General features: G+C 36.1%; 1 protein-coding gene across 1 annotated transcript in view; it reads left to right on the top strand.

Annotated features, from left to right (window-relative positions):
• Positions 1-27,511, top strand: part of Malrd1 (MAM and LDL receptor class A domain containing 1) — a 504,118-nt gene that overhangs the window by 366,077 nt on the left and 110,530 nt on the right. The window contains exons 32-33 of the mRNA XM_013014599.1: positions 1,191-1,348; positions 24,688-24,889. Of these exons, the coding sequence (XP_012870053.1) occupies positions 1,191-1,348; positions 24,688-24,889 (360 nt within the window). The remainder of the gene's footprint in view (positions 1-1,190; positions 1,349-24,687; positions 24,890-27,511) is intronic.

Raw genomic sequence — 27,511 nt, 5'->3', positions numbered from 1 at the left:
TCCTTTTTCAAGATTTTAAAGTTTTCATCATAGAGGTCCTTCACTTCTTTGGTTAAGTTAATTCCTAGGTATTTTATTTTTTGTGGGGCTATAACAAATGGAGTTGCTTTCCTAATTTCAGCCACAGCTGAAATTGGATGCATTTACATGATGAGAAGAAAGATCTCAATAATCTAAATTTTAATATCTGGAGGTAGAAAATGAAGAGAAGTTTAAATCCAAAGTAAGCAGGAAAAAAATAAATATTGGAAGAGATATTAGTGAAATTATATTTTAAAAAATCAATAGAGGAAATAGTGAGACTAGATATTAGACCTTTGAAAAGATCAATAAAATTGAAAGCATTTTAAGCACATTAACCAAAATAAGAAAGAGGAAACACAAGTTACTAATTATCAAAAGTGAAGGAAATGGCACTGTGTCTCAAGTAGTAGAGTGCTGAGGGACAGTGCTCAGATCTAGAGTTCAAGCACCACGACCAACGACAACAAAAAAAAAGAAAAGAAAAGAAAAGGGGAAGTTGTTGTTACTGATCCATTACTTATGCCATTGGGAAAAAAAAGGCTAGTAATGAGAAAACGCTTCAATAGTATTGATAGACTATGTACATATAGACATATCAATATGTGTATCTCCACAATCAGTAAAATAGCTTGATAAATTTGACAATGATGTCAGAAACCAATCCAACTGAATTTACATAGAGTTCTTCCATGTGCTAAGGTAACTGAGGAGCACAAAAGTTATTTAAAAAAAAATAAATAGCATGATGACACAAAGAATCATAGTTCCCTGGAGTTATAACCCCTCGCTGCTTCTTTGTTCAGCACAGGAGACAGAACAATAGAAATTGAGATACAATATCAATAAACACCCCAATGTATACTCTAATCTGTTCTGGGTACACACAGTTGAAATAAAGCAACTAGGAGAAAAGAAACTACGAAAAAAAAAGCACCTTCATACGTAACACAAATGTTTGTGCAGCAGTTATGTGCCAAAGTGATCAGAGCACCACTATTTTATTGCGCAGAATGTTATGGATAGGTGATTCACCAAAAACCAAATTGTGCTTGTGTGTGAGTGAATGCAGAAAATAGTACTTGTATGTTGCTAAAATGCATTATATCCTGTTCTGTAGAATGTATTTCTACACTGAAAAGAAAAACTGGTATTAATCTTTTTCACAGGTAGTGGCCAATACTTCCTGTATGTCAATTCTTCTGGGTCCAAAGAAGAGTCCATTGCAAGAATCATGACCACCAAGTACTTCCCAGCAAGCCTTGGAGTGTGTACTGTCCGATTCTGGTTCTACATGGTCGATCCTCAGAGACTGGGGATATTAAAGGTACAGAACAAGACAGATTTAAGATATTTTTCACATGAGTTTAAATATTTTCCTTTTTTTTCCTCAGTCATACAACCAATGCTGATCTCATTAATTTCTCATTTCTTGCTGGGGCCATGGGTCTTTGGCATGCAGTGCTGTCATTCATCTTAATCTCAGTCAAGATTTAGCTCACTGATGGCTACCACCTGAATTCAATTAGAGTGCCTGCTATTTAAAAGATTACCCAGGAAAAAAAAAGACTTATGGGTAGATTGTACATTTATTTTCTACTAACAACTAGGGACAATGAAGGAATGTGAGGAATTCTGTACTTTACACAAAGCAAATTTATGTTTTTAAACACCTATCTTTATAGTATGAAAATAATTGCCTGCTCCATTTTAATGAATGTATGATACCAAACAGGAATGACTTTAAAGAAACCAGTTGCTTCATTTGTGTTGTTCATCATATGAAAGATTAATAAGACTTTTGATCATCATGAATGAAATTGGAAGTTGAGTTCTAATTACAACATTGCATATTAGGACCCAGTCCCTATTATTATGGTCAAGGAATTACATGATAACTTGTCATTTGAATAAATAGAATTATTCTTTTTATTTCAAATTGACTTCAGAGAAGTCTCTCTTTAAGTCTTTAGGCTTACTTATTAATGGGGGTGGTTGTTTCTTTGAGGATTTGTTTTTGGAGGATTTAATTTTTTGAGTTCAAAGCATATTTTAGATATAAGACCCTTGTCTGTTGTATACCTAATGAAGATCCTCTTCCAGTCTGTGGGCTTTCTATTGATCTTGCTAGCTATGTCCTTTGCCATGCAGAAGCTCTGCAGTTTCATGCACTCTCATTTGTCCAACCTTTCTTTGATTTGTTGTATTTCTGGGTCTCTATTAAGAAAATTTCAGCCTGTGCCAAGGAATCCTAGGGTTTCTCCTATTCTATCCTGTAATGTTTTCAGTGTCTGCTTTGACTCCGAGGTCTTTGATCCATTTGGAGTTGATTTTGGTGCAAGGTGATATATAAGGATCTAATTGTAGTTTTCTACAGGTAGTTAACCAGTTTTGCCAGCACCATTTACTGAAGAGATTGTCTTTCTTGCATTCTATTTTTTTAGGTCCCTTATCGAAGATTAGATGGCTATAGGTCTGCAGGTTCATTTCTGGGTTTTCAGTTCTATTCCATTGGTCCTCAGGTTTGTTCTTATGTCAGTACCAAGCTGTTTTGATTACTATGGCTTTGTAGTAGAGTTTGAAGTCTGGTATTGATATTCCTCCAGCACTGTTTCTTCTGCTATGGATTACTTTTGTGATATGGGATCTTTATTTTTTCATATGAATTTTTGAATTGCTTCTTCAATTTCCTTGAAGAATGAGGTTGGGATCTTGATGGGTATTATATTGAATGTGTAGATAGCCTTTGGCAGTATTGCCATTTTCGCAATGTTAATCCTGCCAATCCAGGATCATGGGAGGTTCAAAAAATTAATAATAAAAATAAAGGTGAAGTTTTCCCAGGCATTGGTGGCTCACACCTACAATCCTAGATACTGAGTAGGCTGAGATCTGAGAATCATAGTTCTAAGCCAGCCCAGCAGTAAAGTCTGTGACTCTTATCTCCAATTCAAGACAGAGAGAGAGAGAGAGAGAGAGAGAGAGAGAGAGAGAGAGAAGTAGAGCTGTGGCTGAAGTGCTGTGGCTAATGTGCTAGAACAATCACCTTGAGCACAAAAGCCCCGGGACAGCAACCAGGGCTCAGAGCCTGAGTTCAAGCCCCAGGAACAGTAAAACGGGGGAAAAATGAAATTTGGCACAGAATTATAGAATTTCTCTTAAGAATTATTAATATCCTTTTATCCTTTAATTACTAATATCTTTTTATCCTTTCATTACTCCAAACTCAGTTTTAAGGAAATCAAAAGGAAGTGAATAGATAACTTTTACACCTTAGACTTTTTGTAACACTTCTTTTTGCAAATTATAGAAGTCTCTAATTGCTTATGGAAAATGAACTACTTTCTAAACCTTGATCCTGTGGCACAGATGAATGAATACAGCTACAAGGGATCCTGGAGGCCTATTATTCATGACAGTTGGCCACTGTGTTGAAATGGTTTTGATCTTAGAGTTGAATTTTTAGACCTAAATTATTTCTACCAAAACGTACAGAATAGAACATTTCAAATGTAAATGTGCCCCTTCAGGAACATCATTATTGTTAGAACTGAAATTTCCTAGGTTTTACTTCTGTGGTCGTCAGTACCATTAAGACCCGTGGACTCCAGTCAGTCACCGACGCTTCTCTTGCCTGCCTCTGGGTGATTCCTTGCTGTTCTGAAGACCTTCCAGCTGGTGCCAGTGGCCAGCCCAGCCCAACTTTTGAACTTGGTGTAGTTTGAAATTTGTTAGCAACACAAAATAAGTGTACATAGTTATTGGTGCAGCATGATATTCGTAAGTGTACATAATAAGTAATGATCAAGTGGTGTAATTAACATAATAATACCCACATAACATTAGTGATTTCTTGTGTTGGGAACAAAAATCCCTTTTTTAATCTATTTTGAAACCTATAATGAGCTATTGTGATCACTTTTTTGTGCCATAAAGCACTATAATTTATTCCTTCTACCCACTTGTATTTTTGTACCTGATAACCAGTCTGTCCTTAAATCTCTCTCTGCTCTTCTCTTTTCAACTCTATGTTCATTCTCTGCTACAATACATTAACATTTTTAGTCTCCACATCTGAGTAAGACCAGTTGCCTGGTTTATTTCACTGTATACCATGCCATGCAGTTTACTCTGTGTTGCTGCAAGAAGCTACTATTATAAATTGATGCTTATGAGTTTTGTTTTGTTTTAACATGACATTTAGGAAGATTGAAGAGAGAAAGAAACCACCTACCGATGGTTGTTGGAATCTAGTTCTTTAGAAGTTGCTTTGTGTATACTGTGTTCACCATGCTGTAGTTTTTAGTACAAATGTGGTTTGAATGACAACTTTTTATAAAACACACAAAATGGCTTAACAATGAGTTTAATGGGAGTAGCAACAAACACTTGAGTGTACAAGATGGTGAAAGGTGTGCTATGGATTTGTTTTACCTACTGTAAAACAAGTGTGCATGAGACATCTCATATGATTCTTTTGTTCAGCTGCTTTTTTGTTTCTTTGGCTGGTATTTGAGTTTGAACTCAGGACCTCCTACTTGATCAGCTTGTTCGCCTGGATTATGCATTTACTGTTGGAGTATGTCATTTTTGCTAGTTACTTGGAGGTACAGTAGTGAAGACTTTCTACTAAGACTGGCCTTGGAATACAGTCCTCTATATTCCAGTCTTCTGAGTAACTAGAATTACAAACAGAGCCACCTGCACCCTGCTGTCATAGGGTTTAATTTTGAGTGAGCAATTCAAGGACAAAATCCACGAAGACTTCATTGTTCTTTGTCAAATTGAGATTGCCTGTGATTTTTGGATCACCTAGAGTATGTCATTGAATCTCCAGTTGTCTTTGATGAAAAGTCCAATCTTACCCTACAAATACAGTTCTGTTCTTTGAGATGCTCCCAGAACTATGAACTTCAGAGTGGTAAGTATGGCAGAGAATGACAAGAGTCTCATTCCAGTTCAGCGTGTTTCTTCAATGCAGAATGGCCATAGGCACCCCAGAGTGATGCAGAGACACTCACTGCCAGCCTTGGACAGGTACTTCAAGACAGAAATGGATTTTTACACATTGTTCAACGTCTGTCCTTACCAACCATAAACAATAAGATGATAATCTGAATAATTGAATAATGGACCAATGAAATATGGTACATTAAGAGCTTCTACTAGAGGAAATGTGTTTTAGATTTATACTCACTTAACCCAAGTACAGGGCTATCATTTAGTGCAGTGAAGTCATAATTTGCAAAATGACAACTTGTATTAACAAGCCACTCAAATGGCTCTGCTGATTCCCCATGGGATATTACCACATAGCCAAGGACCTGGCCCATATAGTAACTGTCACTTGTGCTGCAGAAATTTTTCCAAACATTCATTGGATAGAGAAATAGGGGGAAATGTCATTTCAAAAAGAGAAACTAAGCTGGATACCAGTTTCTCACACCTGTAATCCTATCTACTAAAGAGACTGAGTTCTGAAGATCATGGTTCAAAGCCAGCTTGGGCCAAAAAGTCCATGAGCCTCTTATCTCCATTAAACTACCCAGAAAAAGCCAGAAGTGGTGTTGTGACTCACGTGGTAGAATGCTAGCCTTCAACACAAAGAGGACCAGGGACAGCACCCAGGCCCTGAGTTCAAGCCCCAGGACTAGCAAAACATAAAAATAAAGAGAAAATACCCCAAGTTAAATATATACTTGTAATTATATTAAAATTTTTGATTCCAAACCAGATGCTAGTAGTTCATGTCTGTAACCTTAGCTACTTAGCAGGCTGAGAGCTGAAGAGCTCAATTCAAAGCCAGCCTAGGTAGTAATGTCATTGAGACTTTTACCTCCAGTTTTCCACCAAAACTGCCAGAATTGAAGTTGTGGCTCAAATGATAGAGCACTAGCCATGAGCATAAAAACAAACACACACACAAAAAAACCCTGAGACTGCACCCAGACCCCAGTTCAAGCCCCAGGACTGGCATCCAAAAATAAAATGTGGATTCAAAGTATCAGTTTATGTACCATAGTTAAGGCAAATGCATACATCTCTTTCTTTATTATTATTTTTGGGTAAAAGTGGACTTTTATGTTGTTGTGAAATCTGTTAAGAGCCACTATTAGAGTTGTTGGCTCTTGACTGTAATCTTACCTGCTCAGGCCAATCTGGGGAGAAAAATTTGCTAGACTCCACTTCCAAAATAATAAAAAGCAGGGAGGTTTGGAGGTTAAAAACTACATGTCAGCAGATTTTTTTCTAACATAGCAATTATCTTTCATTTCTGCTTATGTTGAACTTTGTCAGGAGCCTTAGAGAAAAGTATTAGGGAATATTTGTGAGAACTAGTAATATGTACAGATATCCTCATGCATAAAAGGTCTGGTCATATGTGTAAGAATTGTTGAATATATTTATCAAATTCATGTTCTCTAAGCAGACTTGCAAAAACACTAAATAGTTTCCTAAATTTCAGCCCATTTTTTGTATTTTAAGCAGAAATATGCAAAGTAATATACTAGGGCAATAATTCTCAATCTATCACGCTCCCTGGTATGTTGAAATCAAATGTATGATGTGACACCTAGAACATAACACTGATTATGATAAGCCAAAATGATTTTAGTGATTTACCCCAGTTTTAAGAATGGATTCAAGGCTCTACTACCAGTATCCCATGTACTTTTCTCTGAATAGGTAAGAAAAGTGAGGTTTTTCTCCAACATGTTAGGAACAGTCAGGATACATCATCTTCTTGCTATGTAGCAAGAATCATGAGCCCATATTTAAAGCTTAGCAAAAGTGAACATGTAGATGTTGAAACCAGAGATACCTTGACCACTGAGAGAAAACAATACTGAATTGTGAATCTGCAACTGTAGATGGTAGAAAAATAACCCTCAAAATGGTAAAAGAAACGTTCTTGCGTGTTGTTATTAAGTTAAAAATTAAGCAGGGTAGGAAGGCACCTCACAAAAGGCAAAGGTTGACCCTCAGAGAAAGAGCTAATCTAAATTGACCTTCAAAGTAGACTTACCCTTCAAAATATAATGAAAGTGGGAAGAGAAAAGTGACCTCCAGTTGAAGAGGTGTGCTGCTAAAAATTAAAATCAAGTTACAGTTTTAAGTCAAAGATGTGAGAATTTGAAGAAAAAAAAAGAAGGGCATTTCATATACCTGACTGTAAATGACTACATTCAAAGTCACCTTGAGAAAGAACCAGGATAGGCTTTGCTTGCAAGTCTGGGTCCCAAGGTGAATGAGATTTCTTCCAAAATCCCTTTAACATATTCAGAGATAACTCACTTTTCTTACACATTTTTAGTTGGTGGTATTTATCCTCTATATTCCTTAAAGAGTCTAGCCTTAATAGCAGTCTTAGGAAATAACTATATATCCTCTTTGTTTTAGTTATTATTCAATTCTGGCTTGTAGATTGAACTAATTAATCTACTTAAAATACATATATAGTAAATATGTGTCTGTTTATATATATATATATATATACATATTTATAAATTCCAGGTAGAGTAACATATATAGCTAAAGATTAATATCCTAGGAATTGTTTTTGAATTAGCAAGATAATTGTTGTAAGGACATAGACTCAATTCCTCCTCCCCTGCTTGATTTGACATGTTTCTGTTATTTGATGTTAAATTCAGATAGGCATGTGTAAATTTTTATATACACAAATTTTCTTTAGGTACAGGACAGAACGATTGCTCCTCAGTCACAAAGCTAGGTAGATACATGGAGAGATGACAGGTCATGTCTTTTCATTGTTATCTGCTTAATTTGCCTATATTCAAAGCCTTGGTGTTTGAGTACATATGTCTTTTACAGGATATATATATATATATATATATATATATATATATATAACTTGGCTTTTTCTTCTTTGTATGTTAAGGACAAGTGCTGAGTGCTTAAATATTCAAGACAGTGGCATCTAGTAGGGAATTATAAATTTTGTCACCTTAATGTATCTATTTTACTTTCTCTGGAAGCCCATTTTTCCTGAAAATGACATGCATGTTCTAAGGAGTTGTTTTGACTTTATATTGTAACTACTCTCATTCATAATGACTCCATGATGCTTGGTTTTTGTCATATTTCTTACAAACAGTATATGACTGGATATATTCTGCTATCTGAGCTCCTGTCTTTTCATCATCTACTTTCTTGTTCTATTTGTCATATTTCATCAACTTCCTCTTAAGTGGGTTGATTAGATGTTTTTTATTTACTTCTATTTTTTCCAGTATTTGTAAGTTTTAATTGTTGTCTTCTTTTCTTCTGACATCCCTACCCCTCAGATAAAAGAAGACCTTTGATTAGATTTTATTGGCTTGCCTCTAACTTCTTAAAATTAACGAGACCATTATATATAATATATAAATAATTCTCCTTTTTTCATAATCACATTCATTAAAATACTTGATACTTCATAGTACATTCTTAAGTAACACAATGTATTTAACAGTCATATTTTCTCACTGATCTATTAATTTCTTTTTTATTGTGTTAAGGTAGTGTACAAAGAGGTTTCAATTCAGCATGTCAGTTTATGAGTATGATGCATCTTCATCAATCTATCTGTGTATCAATGCTAACCACAGTATTGGGTTATTTTTGTTTGCAAAGTTGATCATAACAAACTATTACAGACTGGGTGGCTTTAAGCTTTAATGATCGAAATTTATTTTGTGACAGTTCTGAAATTAGCAATCCAAGATCAACACAAGAACTGATTTCATTTTCTTCTGAGGACTCTCTCTCTAACTTCTCCTTTTATTTGCTTCTGGTCCTTCCCGCGTACACAACCCTACTGTTTCTCTCTGGGTCCAAGTTTCCTCTTCTGATGAAGAGAGCATTCAGATTCTGACACAGGAGTTCACATTTTTTTCTTTTAAATTTGAAGGACTCTCTTCTGTCACCAAGGCGGTACTTCATTTTGCTCAGTTTGTCATATTACTTTGTATTTAATCTGGGTCAGTTCTAATAATCAGTTTCTACCTGGGGTTTTTAATCTGAGCACTAATATTTCTCATTCTCAAGACTTCTGGTCACATCTCTTTCATATACACCCATTAAAAATGAAGTGCCCAAATGTCTCAATGGTAATTAATTTTATTCATTTATTTTTCATTTGATTCATTTATATTTTTTCCTTTGGTTCTATTGACAGTCTTCCACATAATGTTCAGTATTCTGTTTTGTTTATTTTCTCTCTTTTAAACAGTTTTCCTCGAGTAACTGGTTATACCATATTGGCTTTCTAGCCCTGTACATAGGTGAAACAAGAGTGAGTATTGCTACCATATGCATTTCAGCTTCTCAGAATAAATAATAAATATATTTCCATTAAGGGGGGATATATGCACTGATTCAAGATCTCTGGGTCTGTGTGACTCTGATGACAAAGACGAGCTATGCTTTCACTAGACCTATGTCCATGATGTTATTTGTTGTTTACTGAGGGAAGAATTGGTACTCATAGACACTCTGTGGCAGTCGTGAGGATCATTACCTCATTTATTGGGTCCAGTGGTCACTCAGAAATACCTGTGTCAACATCAGCAATATTTGCCTACCCTACGTGCTCTTCGTGCAAATGCTAGACTCAACAACTCTTAACACGAGAGGTTGACCTGGCTGGTTTTGGAGCCCATGATTAGTGAGTAGCTGGTACCAGCTCCTTGTATCTGATCCCTATCTTTTGAGTTATTCCAAAATTCTACTGGAAAAGTTTTTCTTTTTGTTTTTAGAGCTAGTGGTCTTTTCTTTCACCTACAGGTATTTGCAAGTACACCGGCTCTGTTTGGAAATTTCCATTCAACAGTTTCTACTTGGTTGAAAACTTCCAGAAAGTTTTATTTTTTTATGTTAGTGATGTGCTCTGGATTTTCCAGGGCTTCTGGGGATTTATGTCTGTATTTTTTCTGTCTTTGAAGTGGAGCATTCATGGGTAGTACAGGTAAGCTTGTGTTTTTAGTTAGACATTAGGATTAGAAACTTTTCCCCCAAATATTTACAGTTTTGCCGAATATTCTAAATGGGAAACAAATCAACTCACAGTTCCATTTTAATTTCTATTTGATGTTCTGCACTTTACATTTCTCTTCACTTTTAGAGGAGGTGTTTTGAAGGCACTCTGATGGTGGTCTCTGCAGTGATGTGATTAATTGGGAGAAATGCTACATATTAGGTGAACAGCGAAGGATGTGTGGGTCATTTCTCCCAAAAGAGGCATTTTGTTGATTCTTTATTTATATTATTCCTAAATAGTCTGTCTCTTTCAAAGAAGGCGAGATTAATGTTGTAGAGATAAATACAAACTAGGCATTCAGTTTCCACATATGAGGTAGCTGTAATTTTTTGTGTTTCTTCCTCCTCTGAGCATCAATGACGTTCATAGTAATCTAAGTGATAGAGGAGAGACCACCCAAATCGATTATAGGAAATCTGTTTCCTAGGCTCCATCTTTGTAAGTCACTGAGGATTAAAAGCTCAGAAAAAACCTAAATCTCTCTAGCTCTTATTCTCCTTATTTACAAGAACCTTAACAATATTTTTGTTTATGTTAAAAAAAGGAAAACTTGAAATAACAGCCTGAATTTTTTAATCCCACAAAAGACTTCATTGCTTATAATAAAATCACCCAATGAATACTCTTCTAACAAGACTCAGCCTGTTCTTTATGCCATCTTTGACAGAATGTTCTGTAAAACAATGCAATAATTTTAAAAAATAAATTAACAGTGTTAATACCAACTTAAACACATTTCTTTTGGAGCAACAAGAAAATAAAACATTTAAAAGCTGGCCAGGCATGATGATGTATTCTTATAAGCCGATCTCTATGGGAGGTTAGGCCAAAGGATTGCTGACATCTTGGCAGAGATGGGATTAGAATCTGGATCCTGGCCTCCAGATCTGTTGAGCCTTCTTACTGCTATGTACGTACGCAATGCAATGCTGGGAAGTTCTTTGTTTTTCTGATATCATAGATTTCTAGAATTCCTTCTTACACTACCAATAATCAGTGATAAGAGTTTCAGTTTGAACAAGCTTTCTTAATTTGTTTTTTTTTTGGGGGGGAGGGGGTCCGGTCGTGGGGCCTGAACTCTGGGCCTGGGCACTGTCCCTCAGCTCTTCAGCTCAAGGCTAGCACTCTACTACTTGAGCCACAGCACCACTTCCGGCTTTTTGCTCTTTGCTTATGTGGTGCTGGGGAATTGAACCCAGGGCCTCATGCATGCAAGGCAAGCACTCTACCACTGAGTCACCTTCCCAGCCTGAAGCTTTCTTAATTTGTATGATTAGAAAACAGTGATTCTCAGTGGTCTTCCATCTCCACAGTCAAAGGCAATGACAGAAGACAAGGGTGATCTCCTTCTAACTATAGTGACTGAGCCAAATCCCATTCCAACACTAATAATTCTGACCTTGGTGCTGGTAATCACTCATTCTGCCTGCTTGCCTAGGGTGAATCCCTGATGAAAGGTCATAAACTTAGGTATAACTCAGTGACACCCAAATCAGAAAGAGCACTGGGGTGTCATTTCAGTGTGACAGTAATTGTAAAAATATTAATAAGAACACTGAAAACTCACAGAAATAACTGTATCATCCTGATATTTGTAAGTAGATACATGTTTTATCAAAAAATAAAAACTTTGCTTTGCTTTGGTAGAAATTGCTAAGAAAGAAATATGAGACTATATTTCCATTTCTATCATTGATGACCAGGGGACATTGGCAAATCCTGGATTCCCTCTAACTCCATAGGACATTTTGAATTAGAAAGTCACTAGCGTCCTTTGTATCTCTAAAATCCCTTGCATTCCTTAATTTCCTACATGTTCAGTCTTAAGCAAAGTTTTATCAAGCATCTATTATGTGTATGGCCCTTATTTATTCATTTAAGATATATAAATAAATAATACTCAGAACTCATCTTCTTTCTTACTTTTTGGTACAGTGGAGAAAGTAAACAATAGATAGCAACTGTACAAATAGATTGGGTAGCATCTTAAAGACTGTGGTATCTCCTGGAGCAGAATAAGAGAAGTGGGAAAGATATATTGGGGCTCAATTTTGTAACTGGGGGTAGAGTTAGCCTCATCATAAATGTAAAGTCTGAGTAAACACTGTAAGAAATTAAAGGAGTGAGCCCTGTAAATATGGGATTAAAAATGGAAGAGCATTTCAGAGAGAAAAGAGCAATGCCTGAGTCCCAACTCAGGAATTTGGTTTAGTGCCAAGCCCTAAGCCCTGGTGTTTCTAAGGACTGGAAAATGAGGAAGAAAATCCTGAGTCAATACAGAAGAGATGCAGTTTGAAGATACACTTTTAAATGTCTTGAAATATTGGTATGAGTAGTATGTAAGGAAGATAAACTCCAGTTTATTTTAAAATAAATTTCTGTGAAGCTAGAGAAAATGTTTCTTTTTTTTGGGGGGGGGTCAGGTTGTGGGGCCTGAACTCTGGGCCTGGACACTGTCCCTCAGCTCTTCAGCTCAAGGCTAGCACTCTACCACTTGAGCCACAGTGCCACTTCCGGCTTGTTTCTTTCTGCTTATGTGGTGCTGAGGAATCGAACCCAGGGCCTCATGCATGCAAGGCAAGCGCTCTACCACTGAGCCACCTTCCCAGCCCCAAGAAAATGTTTCTTAGACCACATATAACGAATCAGGTGACAATAAAACCATAAGATATTTATGCCTACATGCCTATTAAGCAACAGTGGACACCAGTTTTCTTGTCTGTTACATTTGATTTCAATCCTACAATTCTATCTACTTGGCAGAGATCGGGGAATCACAGCTCTTGGCCAGCTTGAGCTAACATATTCAAGAAGCTTCATTTCAACCAATGGCTAGGTGCTGTGGCATTTACCTGTTACCCCAGTGTAGAGGAAGCACAATGGTTGGACAGAGTGGTGGGCCTGTTACCCCAGCAACACCAGGAAACACAAGTAGGAGGATTGCAGCCTAAGTAGCCCCGGGAATAAAGGGAGATCTTACCTCAAAAATAACTAATGTAAAAAGGGCAGGAGGCATGGCTCAATTGGTGCAGTACCTTCCTAGAATGTAAAGCCTCCAGTTCAGTCTTCCATACTGCAAAAATAAACGCATGAATAAGTAAATAAATAGCATCCTGTTGCTAGATTAGCAAAGTTGGCTTATTTGCCTATTTCATGTTCCCTTGATGGCTTCCAGATTTTGTCATCTCAAAGTGTAGGATTTATGTGGGTATAGATTTTCAACTCATTTAGATTAATTGCAATATAATTACTAATTAATTAATTACTAATTAATATAATTACCAATTAATTGCAATATAAGTACTAGATTGTAAAGTGTGTTTAATTTGGTAAAAAAGTACCAAACTGCCTTTAAAGGAAGATGCACTGTTTGTGTTTCCATCAGCAAGAAATGTTTCCTGTGGCCCACACGCTAGGAAGCATTTGTTATTCCCAGTGACTTGGAATTTCGGTGCTAGCTTGTTTGGGAACATCTAATTTTCAAATGTTTGTAATTTCATGATGTCATAGGATGATGAGAATTTTATCCTGTACTTATTTGTATTTGTGTCAACTTGTGAAATTGATGCTATGGCTTTTTAATTTTAAAAGTTTTCTGTATCTTAAACACTAGATATGTATTGTAAAATATTTTTCTACTATCTGGATCATCTTTCCATCCTCTAAACAAATGTCTTTCATACAGTAGAGGTTTTGAATTAAATGGAATCCAATTTATCAATACTTAACAACTGGTTTCCAATGTTGGCATTGTATCTAAAACGTCACTGCAAAACCCAAACTTGCCTTGCTTATCATCTGTTACCTTCTACAAATTTTATAGTTCTCAGTTAACACTTAGGTCTATCGATAATTTTGGGTTAATTTATTAATTCATTTATCATTTGTATGTTTACCTTTCTAGGACTGATATTATAGATCACCATTTTCTGTTAGCTTTACACACAGGCATCTACATTCTTTTATTTTGCAATTTTTTCATGTGGACCATTTGTTGGAAAGATTATCCTTCTTTATCCACTGGTCTGTGTTCCTTTGTCAAAAATCAATTGTTCCTATTTATGAATCTGTTTCTGAGCTTTCTGGTGCGTTTTGTTGATCAAGTTGTTTACTCTTTCACTAATAAAACACTCTCTTCTTTACTACAGCTTTCTATTATGCCTTGCAGTCAGACACTGTCCATCCTCTGGGTTTGTTTTCTTCTACTTTGTGTTGTTTTTTCAGGCTCTTTTATTTTTTTAAGCTTCTGAATAGGATTGTCAATGTGCTCAAAACAACCTGCTGTGATTTAGACGAGGACTGAACTGCATCAATTCATGTTTATAACTTAGAAACTGCAAAGAGCTTACATTTTGACATCCTGAATCTTCTTTAGAATACAACATCCATTTATTTATCATTGAATTTTCTTATCAGTTCTTTTAACAGTTCTTCAATGTTTTTGGTGCTCTGCATACATACAATGCATTTTGTAAGATTTACACATATGTAGTCATGAACCACGGAACAGTTTAGTCAATGACAGATGGGAAATAGGAAATTGATTGCATAGCATCTTCTCCAATGACATGTTTGCTCTTCTAACTTGGGTACATGCATTCCATAAACTTTCCACAACACTGAAATCACCTAAGGAAACAAAGGCCGACAGTTTGCTCCTTTTTCCCTGACACATGACTATATATTTATTTTGATGAGCTAATATAAATGGTATTTTGTATTTCAAATTCCAATTATTCATTGTTGGGAACTAAGAGAGATAGGCCTATAGATATTCTTTTCTAGTAATGTCTTTTGTTTAGATAAAGTTTTGGAAAGCTACTGATAATGTATTCAATTTATTTGATAGATATACTTCTACTTAGATGAGTGGCTCTTTTACATGTGAGTTTTGGTAGACTAAAGAATTGATCCACTATGAATGGATTATTAAATACATGACATATACTTGTTAATAATAATCGCTATTAGTCTCTTATAAATCCCTTATTATTAATCCCTGATAATAATCCTTTCAGTAATCATGGATTATAGTGATGACCCCTCTTTCATTTCTGATATTAAAAATCTGTTTCTTCAGTTTTTTCCTCAGGTAACCTGACTACAGGTTTAGCTATTTTATTGATATTTTTGAAATACCAGCTAACATTATTGGTGTTAATTCTTTCTTATTTTCTACTACAGGCACTCAGTACTTAAAAATTTTCCCTATTCACTATTTCACTTCATACTACAGACTTTTGTTAGTTCTGTTTTCATTTATTTTGATATATCTTTTAATTTTTTTCTTAATATGCTTTAGCCTCTGTTACTGGTAAGTGTGTTAAAAATGTCAAATTATTTAGAGGATTTTTAACTCTCTTCCTCTTAGAGATTCCTTAGTTAACTCCATTGTGATCTGAGAGCATATATTGCATGATTTCTATTCTTTCAAATTGGTTACAGTACATTTTATGTCCCAGAATGTCATCAATCTTGGTGACTGTTATATCTGAGCTTGAGAAGAAGTATTCTATAAATGTAAATTAGATCCAGTTGATTGATGCTATTCAGTTCAACTCTGTCCTTACTGATTTGTTGCCCTCAGATCTGTCAGTTACTGACGAGAGTATTCTAGTCAGCAGCTGCAGTTACATTCATTATTTCTCCCTGCAGATCTGAGTTCTCGCCTCAGATAGTTGCTGTCTGTTATTAAGTGCATGTTAGTTAAGTATTAGGATGTCATTTTGGAGAGCTGGCCCTTTTATAGCTACAAGATTTTATATTGGGATGCAATAATAAAATAGCTTTGATAAGGTTGTTTGTGAACAGCAAGAAGTTTACTTCTAGCAATGCCCTAGCCCAACTGAAAGAGTGAATACATGCCCTCGGGTCACATTTGTAGGACAAGACTACCATTAATGATGGCATCCTGGTTATATCTCATCACCTTCCAAAGGCCCCACATCTTAATAAAATCACCTGAGAGGCAGCCTTTCAATAGAGGAATTTAGGGGATCATGGTACTATATCAAATGGTCTCTCTATTCCTGGTATTCTTTCTCTGAAGTCCACTTTGTCCAAAATTGATATTTCTTTTCTAGGTTTCTTTTGATTATTGTTAGCATAGAATATATTTCCCATTCACATTACTTTTAATCTGTGTCCTAACATGTATCTTGGATTTTTCTAGACAGCAAGCAGCTGACCTGGGTCATATTCTCCTCCCTGACAAACATTTCATTTACATTCATGTACAAGACAGAATTAAAGCAATTTTTTACTTACCTAAGAAAGATCTTAATTTTGATAAAAAGTTTGACTAGATACAAAATTTGGTGTTGGAGATTTTTGTTTTACCATTTAAAACTACTTATTTTTTAAGTAAGGTTTTTATTGTGAAAGTATTATACAGAGGAAGGGTTAGAGTTACATGAGCAAGGTAATGAAGGTAATGAATATATTTCTTATCAAGCATTGTTGCCTCCTCCTTTGTTTTTCCCCTACCATCCCTACCCTCCCATCTCCAAAACTATACTCCTCAACCCCTACACCCACACCCAGCTCCCTCCCTAAATTGTAAAGTTCCTTTTTCAACATAGCCTCTATAGCCTCTTGTATATCTCATTGTTGCAAGGGGTCCACTTCTTTCCCTATTTAAATAAGTATATTTTTCCCTTCCCTCCCCAAATTATACCAACATCAAATACAGTGAAAGAAGGGGTTATACCATGGGGGAGGGATATACAAAGGAACAAAAAAATAAAGTTGTATCTTATAAATACATTAGAAGCAATAGCAAGAAAGAAAAGACCACTTGTGACCTTATCTTGGGGTTCAATTTGCTTAATAACATTTTTTACTGTGAAAATACTGTACAGAGGGGTTACAATTACATGGGCAAGATAATGAGTACATTTCTTATCAAGCATTGTTGCCTCCTCCTTTGTTTCCCCTTCCCATCCCTTCCCATCCTCCCCCCACCCCCCGCCCCATCCTACCCGATTCTCTCTCCCCCCACCAAAGTTGTAAAGTTCGTTTTTCGACATAGCAACTTGTACCTCTCATTGTTCCCTTAACAACATCTTATCTGACCTTTTCTGCTTGTCTCAGACATATACTAGTTATTGCAAATAAGGGAAACCATGGGACCTATGATTCTTTGGATCCGGCTTACTTCACTTCATATAATTTTTTCCAAGTCTTTCCATTTCCTAAGAAATGGGGCAATGTCATTCTTTCTGATGGAGGCATAGAATTCCATTGTGTATATATACCACATTTTCTTGATCCATTCATCTACTGAGGGGCATCTGGGTTGGTTCCATATCTTAGCTATGGTAAATAATGCTGCAATAAACATAGTTGTGCTGGTAGCTTTAGTGTGGTCTTGTTTGTAAACATTTGGGTAAATGTCCAAAAGTGGGATTGCTGGGTCATAGGGGAGCTCTATGTGGAATCTTTTGAGAAGCCTACATACTACTTTCCAAAGTGGTTGAACAAGTTTATACTCTCACCAACAATGCAGTAGGGTTCCCTTCTGGGCACATCCCCTCCAGCATCTGTTGTGGTTTCTTTGGTTTGTTTTTTGTTTTTGTTTTTGTTTTAGAGTTTTTTATTACAGACATTCTAACTGGGGTGAGGTGGTAGCTCAATGTTGTTTTGATTTACATTTCTTTTATGGCTAGAGAGGTTGAGTATTTCTTCATGTGTCTATTGGCCTTTCTTATTTCCTCTTCAGAGAAGTTTCTCTTTAAGTCTTTAGCCCACTTATTTATTGGGCAGTTGTTTCTTTGGGACTTGTTGTTGGGGGATTTAATTTTTTGAGTCCCAGGTATATTTTAGAGATGAGACCCTTATCCATAATATGGCTAGTGAAGATCTTCTCCCAATCCGTAGGCTTTCTATTGATCTTGCTAGCTATGTCCTTTGCCATGCAGAAGCTCTGCAATTTCATGCAATCCCATTTGTCCAACCTTTCTTTGATTTGTTGTGTTTCTGGATCTCTATTAAGAAAATTTCAGCCTGTGCCAAGGAGACCTAGGGTTTATCCTATTCCATCCTGTAATGTTTTCAGAGTGTCTGCTTTGACTTTAAGGTCTTTGATCCATTTGGAGTTGATTCTGGTGTAGGATGATATGTAAGGATCTAGCTTTAGTGTTCTGCAGGTTATTAACCAATTTTGCCAGCACCATTTACTGAAAAGGCTGTCTTTCTTTCATTCTATTGTTTTAGCTCCCTTATCGAAGATTAGATGGCTATAGGTCTGTGGGTTCATTTCTGGGTTTTCAATTCTATCCTATTGGTCCTGAGGTCTGTTCTTGTACCAGTACCAAGCTGTTTTGATTACTATGACTTTATAGTAGAGTTTGAAATTTGGTATTGATATTCCTCCAGCACTGTTCTTTCTGTTGAGGATTGTTTTTGCTCTTCGGGGTCTTTTATTGTTCTATATGAATTTTTGGATTGCCTCTTCTATTTCCCTGAAGAATGAGGTTAGAATATTGATAGGTATCACATTGAATTTATAGTTAACCTTGGGAAGTATTGCCATTTTCATGATGTTGATCCTTCCAATCCAGGAGCATGGGAGGTTTTGCCACTTTCTAAGTTCTGTTTTGATTTACTTTTTCAGGTTTTTAAAGTTTTTATAATAGAGGTCCTTCACTTCTTTGGTTAAGTTAATTCCTAGGTATTTTGTTTTTTGTGGGGCTATTACGAGTGGAGTTCCTTTCCTGATTTCAGCCATGCTTTTCTCATTGTTGGCATACAGAAAAGCCTTTGATTTTTGAGGGTTAATTTTATACCCTGCTACTTTGCCAAAGTTTTGAATCAGCTCGAGTAATTTGGGAGTGGAATTTGGGAGTGGAATCCGTGGGATTCTTTACATACAAGAGCATGTCATCTGCAAAGAGGGAGAGTTTTACTTCATCTTTCCCTATTTTGATCCCTTTTATGTTTGCATCTTGTCTTATTGCTGTAGCTAAGCATTCTAATACTAGATTGAAGAGAAGTGGAGAGAGTGGACATCCTTGTTTGGTTCCTGAGTTTAACGGAAATGGCTTTAGTTTTTCACCATTAAGTATAATGCTGGCTGTAGGTTTGTCATATACAGCCTTTATTGTATTGAGGAATGTTCCATGGATTCCTAATTTTTCCAGAGCCTTAATCATAAAGGAATGTTGGATCTTGTCAAATGCTTTTTCTGCATCTATTGAGATAACCATTTGGTTCTTATTCTTGCTCTTGCTGATGTGATGAATTATATTAATTAATTTGCATATATGGAACAAGCTTTGCATCTCTGAAAAACAGGCCCATATCAAGCATTGAAATAGAAACAGCAATAAGAGACCTCCCATCTAAGAAAAGCCCAGGATGGATTTACAATAGAATTCTACAATGCCTTCAAAACAGAACTCACACCAATACCTCTCCAACTCTTCAATGAAATTGAAAGAGAAAATTCACTACTGAACTCTTTCTATGAAGCCATCATAACCCTCATCCCAAAACCAGTCAGGGACTCATCAAAGAAAGAGAATTATAGACCCATTTCTTTGATGAGCATTGATGCAAAACTTCTCAACAAAATTTCGGCCAATCGACTTCAACAATTCATCCTAAAGCTATTTATATTTCATGCATCACTACCTCATTTTCTGGCTTGCATGGTTTTCTGAAAGACATTACATGTAATTCTCATCTTTCTTGTCTATCAAGAAAATGTGTATTCCCTTTAACATCTCTCAAAGTTTTCACCAAAGTTTGCAAACTTCTTAAAAATCACACCTACAAATTAATTAGCTTTCAGATTTTCCTGCACTCCTCTTCCAATAGTTCATCAATTTCAGTTTAGATTTTCCTACTCTTTACTCACATATGTAGGGGTTTCAAGACAGTGCAATTCAATGTGTTTCCCTCTATCTCTGCTGTCTCGGTTTTCTGAGGGGTTCTAAGAAGAGTTCTTGACTTTCTTTTCTTTTCTTTTCTTTGAGGACTAAAGTGATGACTTCTAATCATGTTTTAGGTGAGACAAAAGACTGTAAGTTTATGTTGTGTGTATGTAATCATTAAATCTCCATTTCTCTAACTTCAAAGCTGTAATGGGCAAGTGAATGGGTGTTAATTTATAACAAAATATGCAAATAGTCTATTACTAATATAAGCAGCATTGCTATTTCTTTTTTATTTCTTTTATATTTTTTTGGTCGGCTGTGGGGCTTGAACTCAGCCTAGGAGCTGTCCCTCAGATCTTCAGCTCAAGGCTAGCACTTCACCATTTGAACCACAGCTCCACTTCTGGTTTTCTAAGTAGTTAATTGGAGATAAGAGTCCCATGGACTTTCCTGCTTGGGCTAGCTTTGAACAGGGATCCTCAGATCTCAGCCTCCTGAGTAGCTAGGATTACAGGATTGAACCACCAGTGCTTGACCTATTATTTCTTCTTTTTTTTTTGATGTATTATTAACCTAGTTTAATCCCTCAGATCACCGATTGGGGAAGAAATAACCCATTCTGTTTCATCTGATATTTTCTTTCTTTTTACATAAAATTTCAGTATTCTCAAGTGAAACCATGAACCTGGAAGGTAGCTCATTTAACTACTTTGCCATGTCAGTGGTAGTTAAAGATCAGAATGCTGGGGGAACAGCTGAGAACAGCTGGTGCCCAGTCATACTGTCCTTTCAAGCATGCATTTTATACCACAGTTTAGTGAGCTCAATTTTTAATGAAGTGGATGAATCGTTTCTGATATTCAGAGGTGTCCACTCAGAGAACCCAAGGCATAGCAGTGTTACAGGAACATGGGGTTTCTGAATTGCTGCATGAGGAAAACTGAAAAACAAAAAACAATCTTGTTCTGGTTTGCGGTTTTTTTGTTTGTTTGTTTTTAGCTTTCACCTAGGCAACCTAGATGCATGAATATTGTTGAAGTCATTGGTCTCTGCAATACTTGGTTCTCTGCAAATTAACCATCAACACTTGGACATTTTCTAGTCTTTATCTCTGTTGTCTAATGATTTCCTTCTAATGAATGTGTGTGTGTGTGTGTGCGTGTGTGCGTGTGTGCATGTACACCAATCCTGGGTCTTGATCTAGGGGTCTGGATGCTGTCCTTGAGCTTTTTTGCTCAAGGCTAGCACTTGAGCCATAGCTCCACTTCTAGCTTTTTGATGGTTCAAAAACAAATCGTCTAACTAGGGATACAGGTGGACCCATTGCAACAATGAGATGCACAAGTCATTATGTTGAAAAATGAACTTTACAACTTTGGTGGTGGGGGGGGAGATCGGGTAGAGGAGGTGGGGGGAGTATGGGAAGGGATGGGAAGAGGAAACAAAGGAGGAGGCAACAATGCTTGATAAGAAATGTACTCGTTATCCTGCCCATGTAAATGTAACTTCTCTGTACGGTATTCTCACAATAAAAAACAATTTTTAAAAAGACAATTTATTGCTGAAGTATCAAATGAAAAATGTTGAAAAATATTCAAAACCTAGAATTTTTAAATGCCTTACTTATGTAACTGTAACACCTCTGCACATCACCTTTACAATAAAATAAAATAAAAATAAACAAATGTGTGTTCGCTTCGGCAGCACATATACTAAAATTGGAACGATACAGAGAAGATTAGCATGGCCCCTGCGCAAGGATAACACGCAAATTCATGAAGCATTCCATAATTTTTTTATTGCAGCATTATTTACCATAGCTAAGATCTGGAACCAACCCAGATGCCCCTCAGTAGGTGAATGGATCTAGAAAATGTGGTATGCAATGGAATTCTGTGCCTCCATCAGAAAGAATGACATTGCCCCATTTGTTAGGAAATGGAAAGACTTGGAAAAAATTCTATTAAGTGAAGTAAGCCAAGCCCAAAGAAACATAGATCCCATGGTTTCCCTTATTTGCAATATCTAGTATATGTATGAGTCAAGCAGAAAAGGTCAGATAAGGTGATGTTAGGAAAATGAACCCTAAGATATGTATTTATTTTTTTTCTTTCCTGCATTTGTTTCTAACGCATTTATAAGATTATTTCTTAGTTGCTTGGTATGTCCCTCCCCCACAGTATAACCCCTGTTTTCACTGTATTTGATGTTGGTATAATTTGTGGAGGGGAAGGGGAAAAACAAGTCGTTTAAATAAGGATACACGTGGACCCGTTGCAACAATGAGAAGTACAAGTTGTCATGTCGAAAACGAACTTTACAACTTTGGTAGGTGGGGGGAGGCTGGGAAGGGATGGGAAGGGGAAACAAAGGAGGAGGCTACAATGTTTGATAAGAAATGTACTCACTATCTTGCCCATGTAATTGTAACCCTTCTGTACAGTATTTTCACAATAAAAATTTTAAAAAAATAAACAAATGTGCATGGTACTCACAAGACAATATGTTAGAAATGAACTGTACAACTTAGGAGAGGGGACTGAGGAAGGGGAAGTGAGAGAGAATGAGGGAGGGGGTAACAAGTTCTACAAGAAATGTACTCAGTGCCTTATGTGTGTAACTGTAATATCTCTGTATGTCACCTTCACAATAAAATTAAATTAAAAAAAAGAGTCCATGGACTTTCCTGCTCAGACTGACTGAACCACAATTCTCAGATCTCAACTTCCTGACTAAAAGCATGAGCCATCAACCTGGCCAAAGGAATTTTTTTTTTATAAATAATTGCTGAGAAGTTACTATACATAAAATAGTTACCATGTATTTAATGGAGTAATATATGTTTGCATTTAGATGACATCATTATTTCATTCTATTTGGACTTAACAATTTTTTCTGTACCAGATTATAAAGATTTATAAAGACTTGCTTTTATAGTAATATAATCTTCATATATAACTTTTATTATAATATAGTTTATTAAAATGTAACATATTTTATTTCATGTTGTATCTATGATAGTTTTGATTTAAAAAAATAATACTTTAGGCCAGGTGCTGGTGGCTCATATCTGTAATCCTAGCTACTCTCGGGCTGAGGATTGTGGTTTTGAGCCAGCCCACACAGGAAAGTCCTTGAGACTTGTATCTCCAATTAAATATCCAAACCCGAAGTAAAGCTGTACCCTGAATCAAAGCTCCATGACTGACAAAAAAATGACTTTATAATAAATAATATTGACCACTGCTTTATAATTGGTTCATGTGCAATCAAATATCCAAGAAAATTCATCCATCAATGGTTTTGACAAATCTGTCTCAAATATTTTTTATTCTTCTGACATTGATTTTTCAGTAAAATTTGTTCAATGAAATGTAAAATTAGAAACAAATTCAATTAGAATCAGTTATTCTTCAAAAATTCTAGTAATTTTGCTATTTTAATGTAGCAGATTTTAAGTGTAGTAAAATAAATCTTTTCCTGAGATTTACCACATAAAACTCAAAATACAATTGATAATATTTCTTTGGGAAGGCAAGAATATAGTCTATCATTTTAGTCTTTTGTGCATGTCTCACTCGATACGTTAAAGAACACTGTGAAGAAACACCATATAACGTGCTATTGTTTGCTTGAATACACTGTTGAGTATGTAAATACACATAATTGAAAATACACATTATTTAACTCTATTGAGCTAAGCTATGAATTAGTAGTTAGAAAAAATGAAGTACTTGTATGATTAAGTAGCAAGACGAAATGTCTTGACATTTATTGACAAATGTAATTATTGGAGGAATCGTAGTAGAGCATTGAGAAGTAGAATGAGGAAAGAAGGGAAGGAAAGGAATTTGATAACAGTATATAAGATTGATCAAAGATAGAAAGACTACATTCAAACAGAAAAATGAACTGTAAAAATAATAAAGTAATGATTAAATACATAAATGCTAAGGCCTGTGGAAAAAACAAGGAGCAAGGGAATTATATTTCCATGAAATTTTTTGAATATGTTTGTGTGTGTGTGTGTGTGTGTGTGTGTGTGTGTGTGTGTGTGTGTGTGTGTGTGTGTATATGGAGAGAGAGAGAGAGATACATGTATATGTATATATGTAATGCTTTTTCCTTACCATGGCATTTTTAATTTATTTTAAATTGTTTCTACTGCTGAATATCTGCTAAACTTAATATTTTTTTTAGTTTTGATGTTTACACTATACTTTATTGCTTGTTTGTTGTGTGTGGTTGGAACTTGTACTTTTAATGTTGAATAGTGACATTAGGCAGGCTTTCTGTCTGTGAAAATATCAAATATTTTTGGCTTATTACTTTGGCTTCTGACCATAATCTCATAGCCATTTATTATGAGCTTCTTTTTATTTTCCAGCAATAACACCTTTGTCTGACATACAAAAGTTCATTACAAGTATAAATGTCTAATTTTGCATCCCCAACTTTTAGATACTTCATAAAGTTACAATTTTAATCAGGCCTTTGGTGAACATAAATTGGGATAACAAATATTTTGATGGTACTGTTATTTAAATTCAGGTCCTTGTACTTGTTAGTTTACTAGACAGGTGTTTTCCTATTTCACCCATGTCCCCGGCATAACCACAGTTTCTACAGAGAGAAAACATTGTCTCTATGCTGAGCTGTCACATTCACTAACTTCTCATCTGGCTGTTCAGCTACTTCTATTATACAATTATAAAGTACTGTTTCTTCTGATTATGTTCATTTCAGGTTTACATCATTGAGGAATCAGGACTAAACATCCTTGTGTGGTCATTAATGAAAAATAAAAGTCCAGGATGGACCTATGGGCATGTACATCTCTCCAGTAACAGTCCATTTAAGGTGGCATTTGAAGCTGATTTGGGTGGAAATGATGTCTTTATTGCTCTTGATGACATCTCTTTCACTCCAGAGTGCATGTCTGGTGGAGGTAAGTGTCTATTTCTATATCTAAATATATGATACTTGGGAAATTCAAAGAGAAATTATTCATACAATGAAGAGGGCATGTATAAAGAATTAGAGGTGAACCCTGTCTCTACCCCACAAACTGGACCATGGTAACTCTGTAGTAAAGTTGTTACAGGAGGCCCTGAGGAAATGTATCCATTAATATAGCTTTATTGGCCACTTTCCTGTTTCCTGTAAGTGCCTAAGGGAGAGCCTGATCTGATCCTTTGCTAGCTTCCACACTGTCTTCTCTACCCATTTTAATGTTTTCCCTTCCTTGAGTCTTTTCTTTCTTTCTTCTTCTTCTACTGCTTAATCAAGGCCTTAACCTTCTGAGAGTTTTCATTAAATCCTAAATTCTGGCCAGTCACATCTAGGTGACACAAATCCATGCACAACTTTGATGTCTTTAATTCTGATCACTTTCCTCAATGTTCTCCTTCACCACCCCACTCTGGTGATTACATTCTGTTCACAGTGTTCTGTCTTTATCAGTCCACCCTAAAGAATGATATTGTTATTCAGCCCATCTTCTGCAGTAGTAGTCATAACCACTTTGAGTTTTCCAAAGTTACTGCTGAGCTTTTAGACTGGGACTACTGAAAGTGTTGGGTTACCACCTTAACTGGCTCGTAAAGGTCCCAGGCTCCTGTGGTTCTCCTTCATTGTCCCTGCCTCTCTCAAGCTATCAAATCTCCAGTCTCCCCCACTCCCCCCTCCTCTCTCTTGATATTTTTTCTTCACTCTACAGATACTCTGTATCCTTTGCATAGCAAATGCACCTGTTTTGTAATAAAACTCCATTATTTTTGTTTGATCTTTTTACCTCCGAATGTGAAATTTATTTTTCTTGCTACTTTGTCCCAGGGAAAGAAATCTCCTTCCACTTACCCAATAGTAAATGTGCATTCTTGTTTATTTTTTTTCTCAGCACCTCTTAGTCACTGCTCTAGCAAAGTCTTCTCTGACTTTCTTGTATTCATGCTACATGCGCTAAAGTGATACAACACTTGACTAACAAGTGTAAGGTCAGTTCAAATCTCAGTACCACCAAAACAAAAAATAAAACAAAAAAAAAACCAGAACTAGGATTGAATAGGAGATTGTATACATCTATATGTAAATATGGGTATAATAATTCTGAGCTCCTCAAGACCAAAAAAAGATTGTCTATTTCAAAATAAGACCTTAGCACAGAAATTGAGAAATTTGGCCTGAATTACTATTATTCTAAATAATAATTATTATTATAGTTTATTATGTAGTAGCAATACTAACATTGACCTAAATAAAAACTGATTTTCCCAAAAAATGATAAACAATAGACTTCTCCATCAAATATAAAAACAACCATGACCCTTGGTGGAAAACCTTGAACTTGCCTATTCACTGTATAATAGATGTGTCTCTTTACAACTCCATTTCTTCATCCTAAATCCATAGTCTCAGGACTTAGTTTTCCTAGGATGATTTCACTGTTGATTCAGCAGTATGCTTTTAGAAAATCATAAATTAGCCTGGCTCTGATGTCTCCTGTCTATCATCCTAACCAGGTGGCTGAGATCTGAGTGATTCAAAGCCAACTTGGGAATAGCCGGGCGCTGGTGGCTCACGCCTCTAATCCTAGCTACTCAGGAGGCTGAGATCTGAGAATCGCGGTTCAAAGCCAGCCCGGGCAGGAGAGACCGTGAGACTCCTATCTCCAATAAACCACCAGAAAACCGGAAGTGGCACTGTAGCTCAAGTGGTAGAGTGCTCGACTTGAGCTGAAGAGCTGAGGGACAGCGCCCAGGCCCAGAGTTCAAGCCCCACAACCGACAAAAAAAAAAAAAAAAAAGCCAACTTGGGCAGAAAAGTCCCCTTGAGATTCTGATCTCCAATTAACCACTGGAAAACCAGAAGTGGGCCTGTGGCTTAAATGGGTAGAGCTCTAGCTTTGAGCCAAAGAGTTCAGGGACAGATTCTAGGCCCTGAGTTCAAGCTCCAGAACCCACAAGAAAGAAAAAGAAAAGGAAGGAAGGAAGGAAAGAAGGAAGGAAGGAAAGAAGGAAAGAAACAACAAAAGAAGGGAAGGAGGGAGAGAAGGAAGGAAGGGAAGAAAGAAAGGAAGAAAGGAAGGAAGGAAAGAGAAAAAGAAAATCATAAATTAGAGTTTTTCAAATTGTACACAAATCTTTTATACTGATGTATCAGAAAGTATGCAGTTATATCAAATAAACCTAGCACAACTTTATTGGGTTTACTTGAAGATTTGGGGAGAAAACATAATCTATTCTGTGACATCTGATACAAACACATATGTACTGTATGTGGAATGGAATGTCAAAGGTAGATCCAAAAGTTTGAAGGCATTCTTGTTCCTTTACCACTAGTATGAACATCCTCTCCTGAGTGAATGACAGTACTATGAGGAAAATTTCAAATGGGTGACCCATCCACTGAAAACCTGTGTCACTGAATAGATGATATTCCCTAGTGAATATGAAAGGTTACCTAATACCAGAAATAAACAATGAGAACTTATACTGCTAAATGTAGAAAACGATTTTTAAAAATGAAATCAATTTTTAATTTGTCAAAAGAGCACCCCAAAAGTAATAAT

Source organism: Dipodomys ordii, unplaced genomic scaffold, assembly GCF_000151885.1.
Source record: "Dipodomys ordii isolate 6190 unplaced genomic scaffold, Dord_2.0 Scaffold24, whole genome shotgun sequence".
Lineage (NCBI taxonomy): Eukaryota > Metazoa > Chordata > Mammalia > Rodentia > Heteromyidae > Dipodomys > Dipodomys ordii.
Note: the sequence above shows the minus strand (reverse complement) of the source record. Positions and strands in the feature narration are given on the sequence as shown.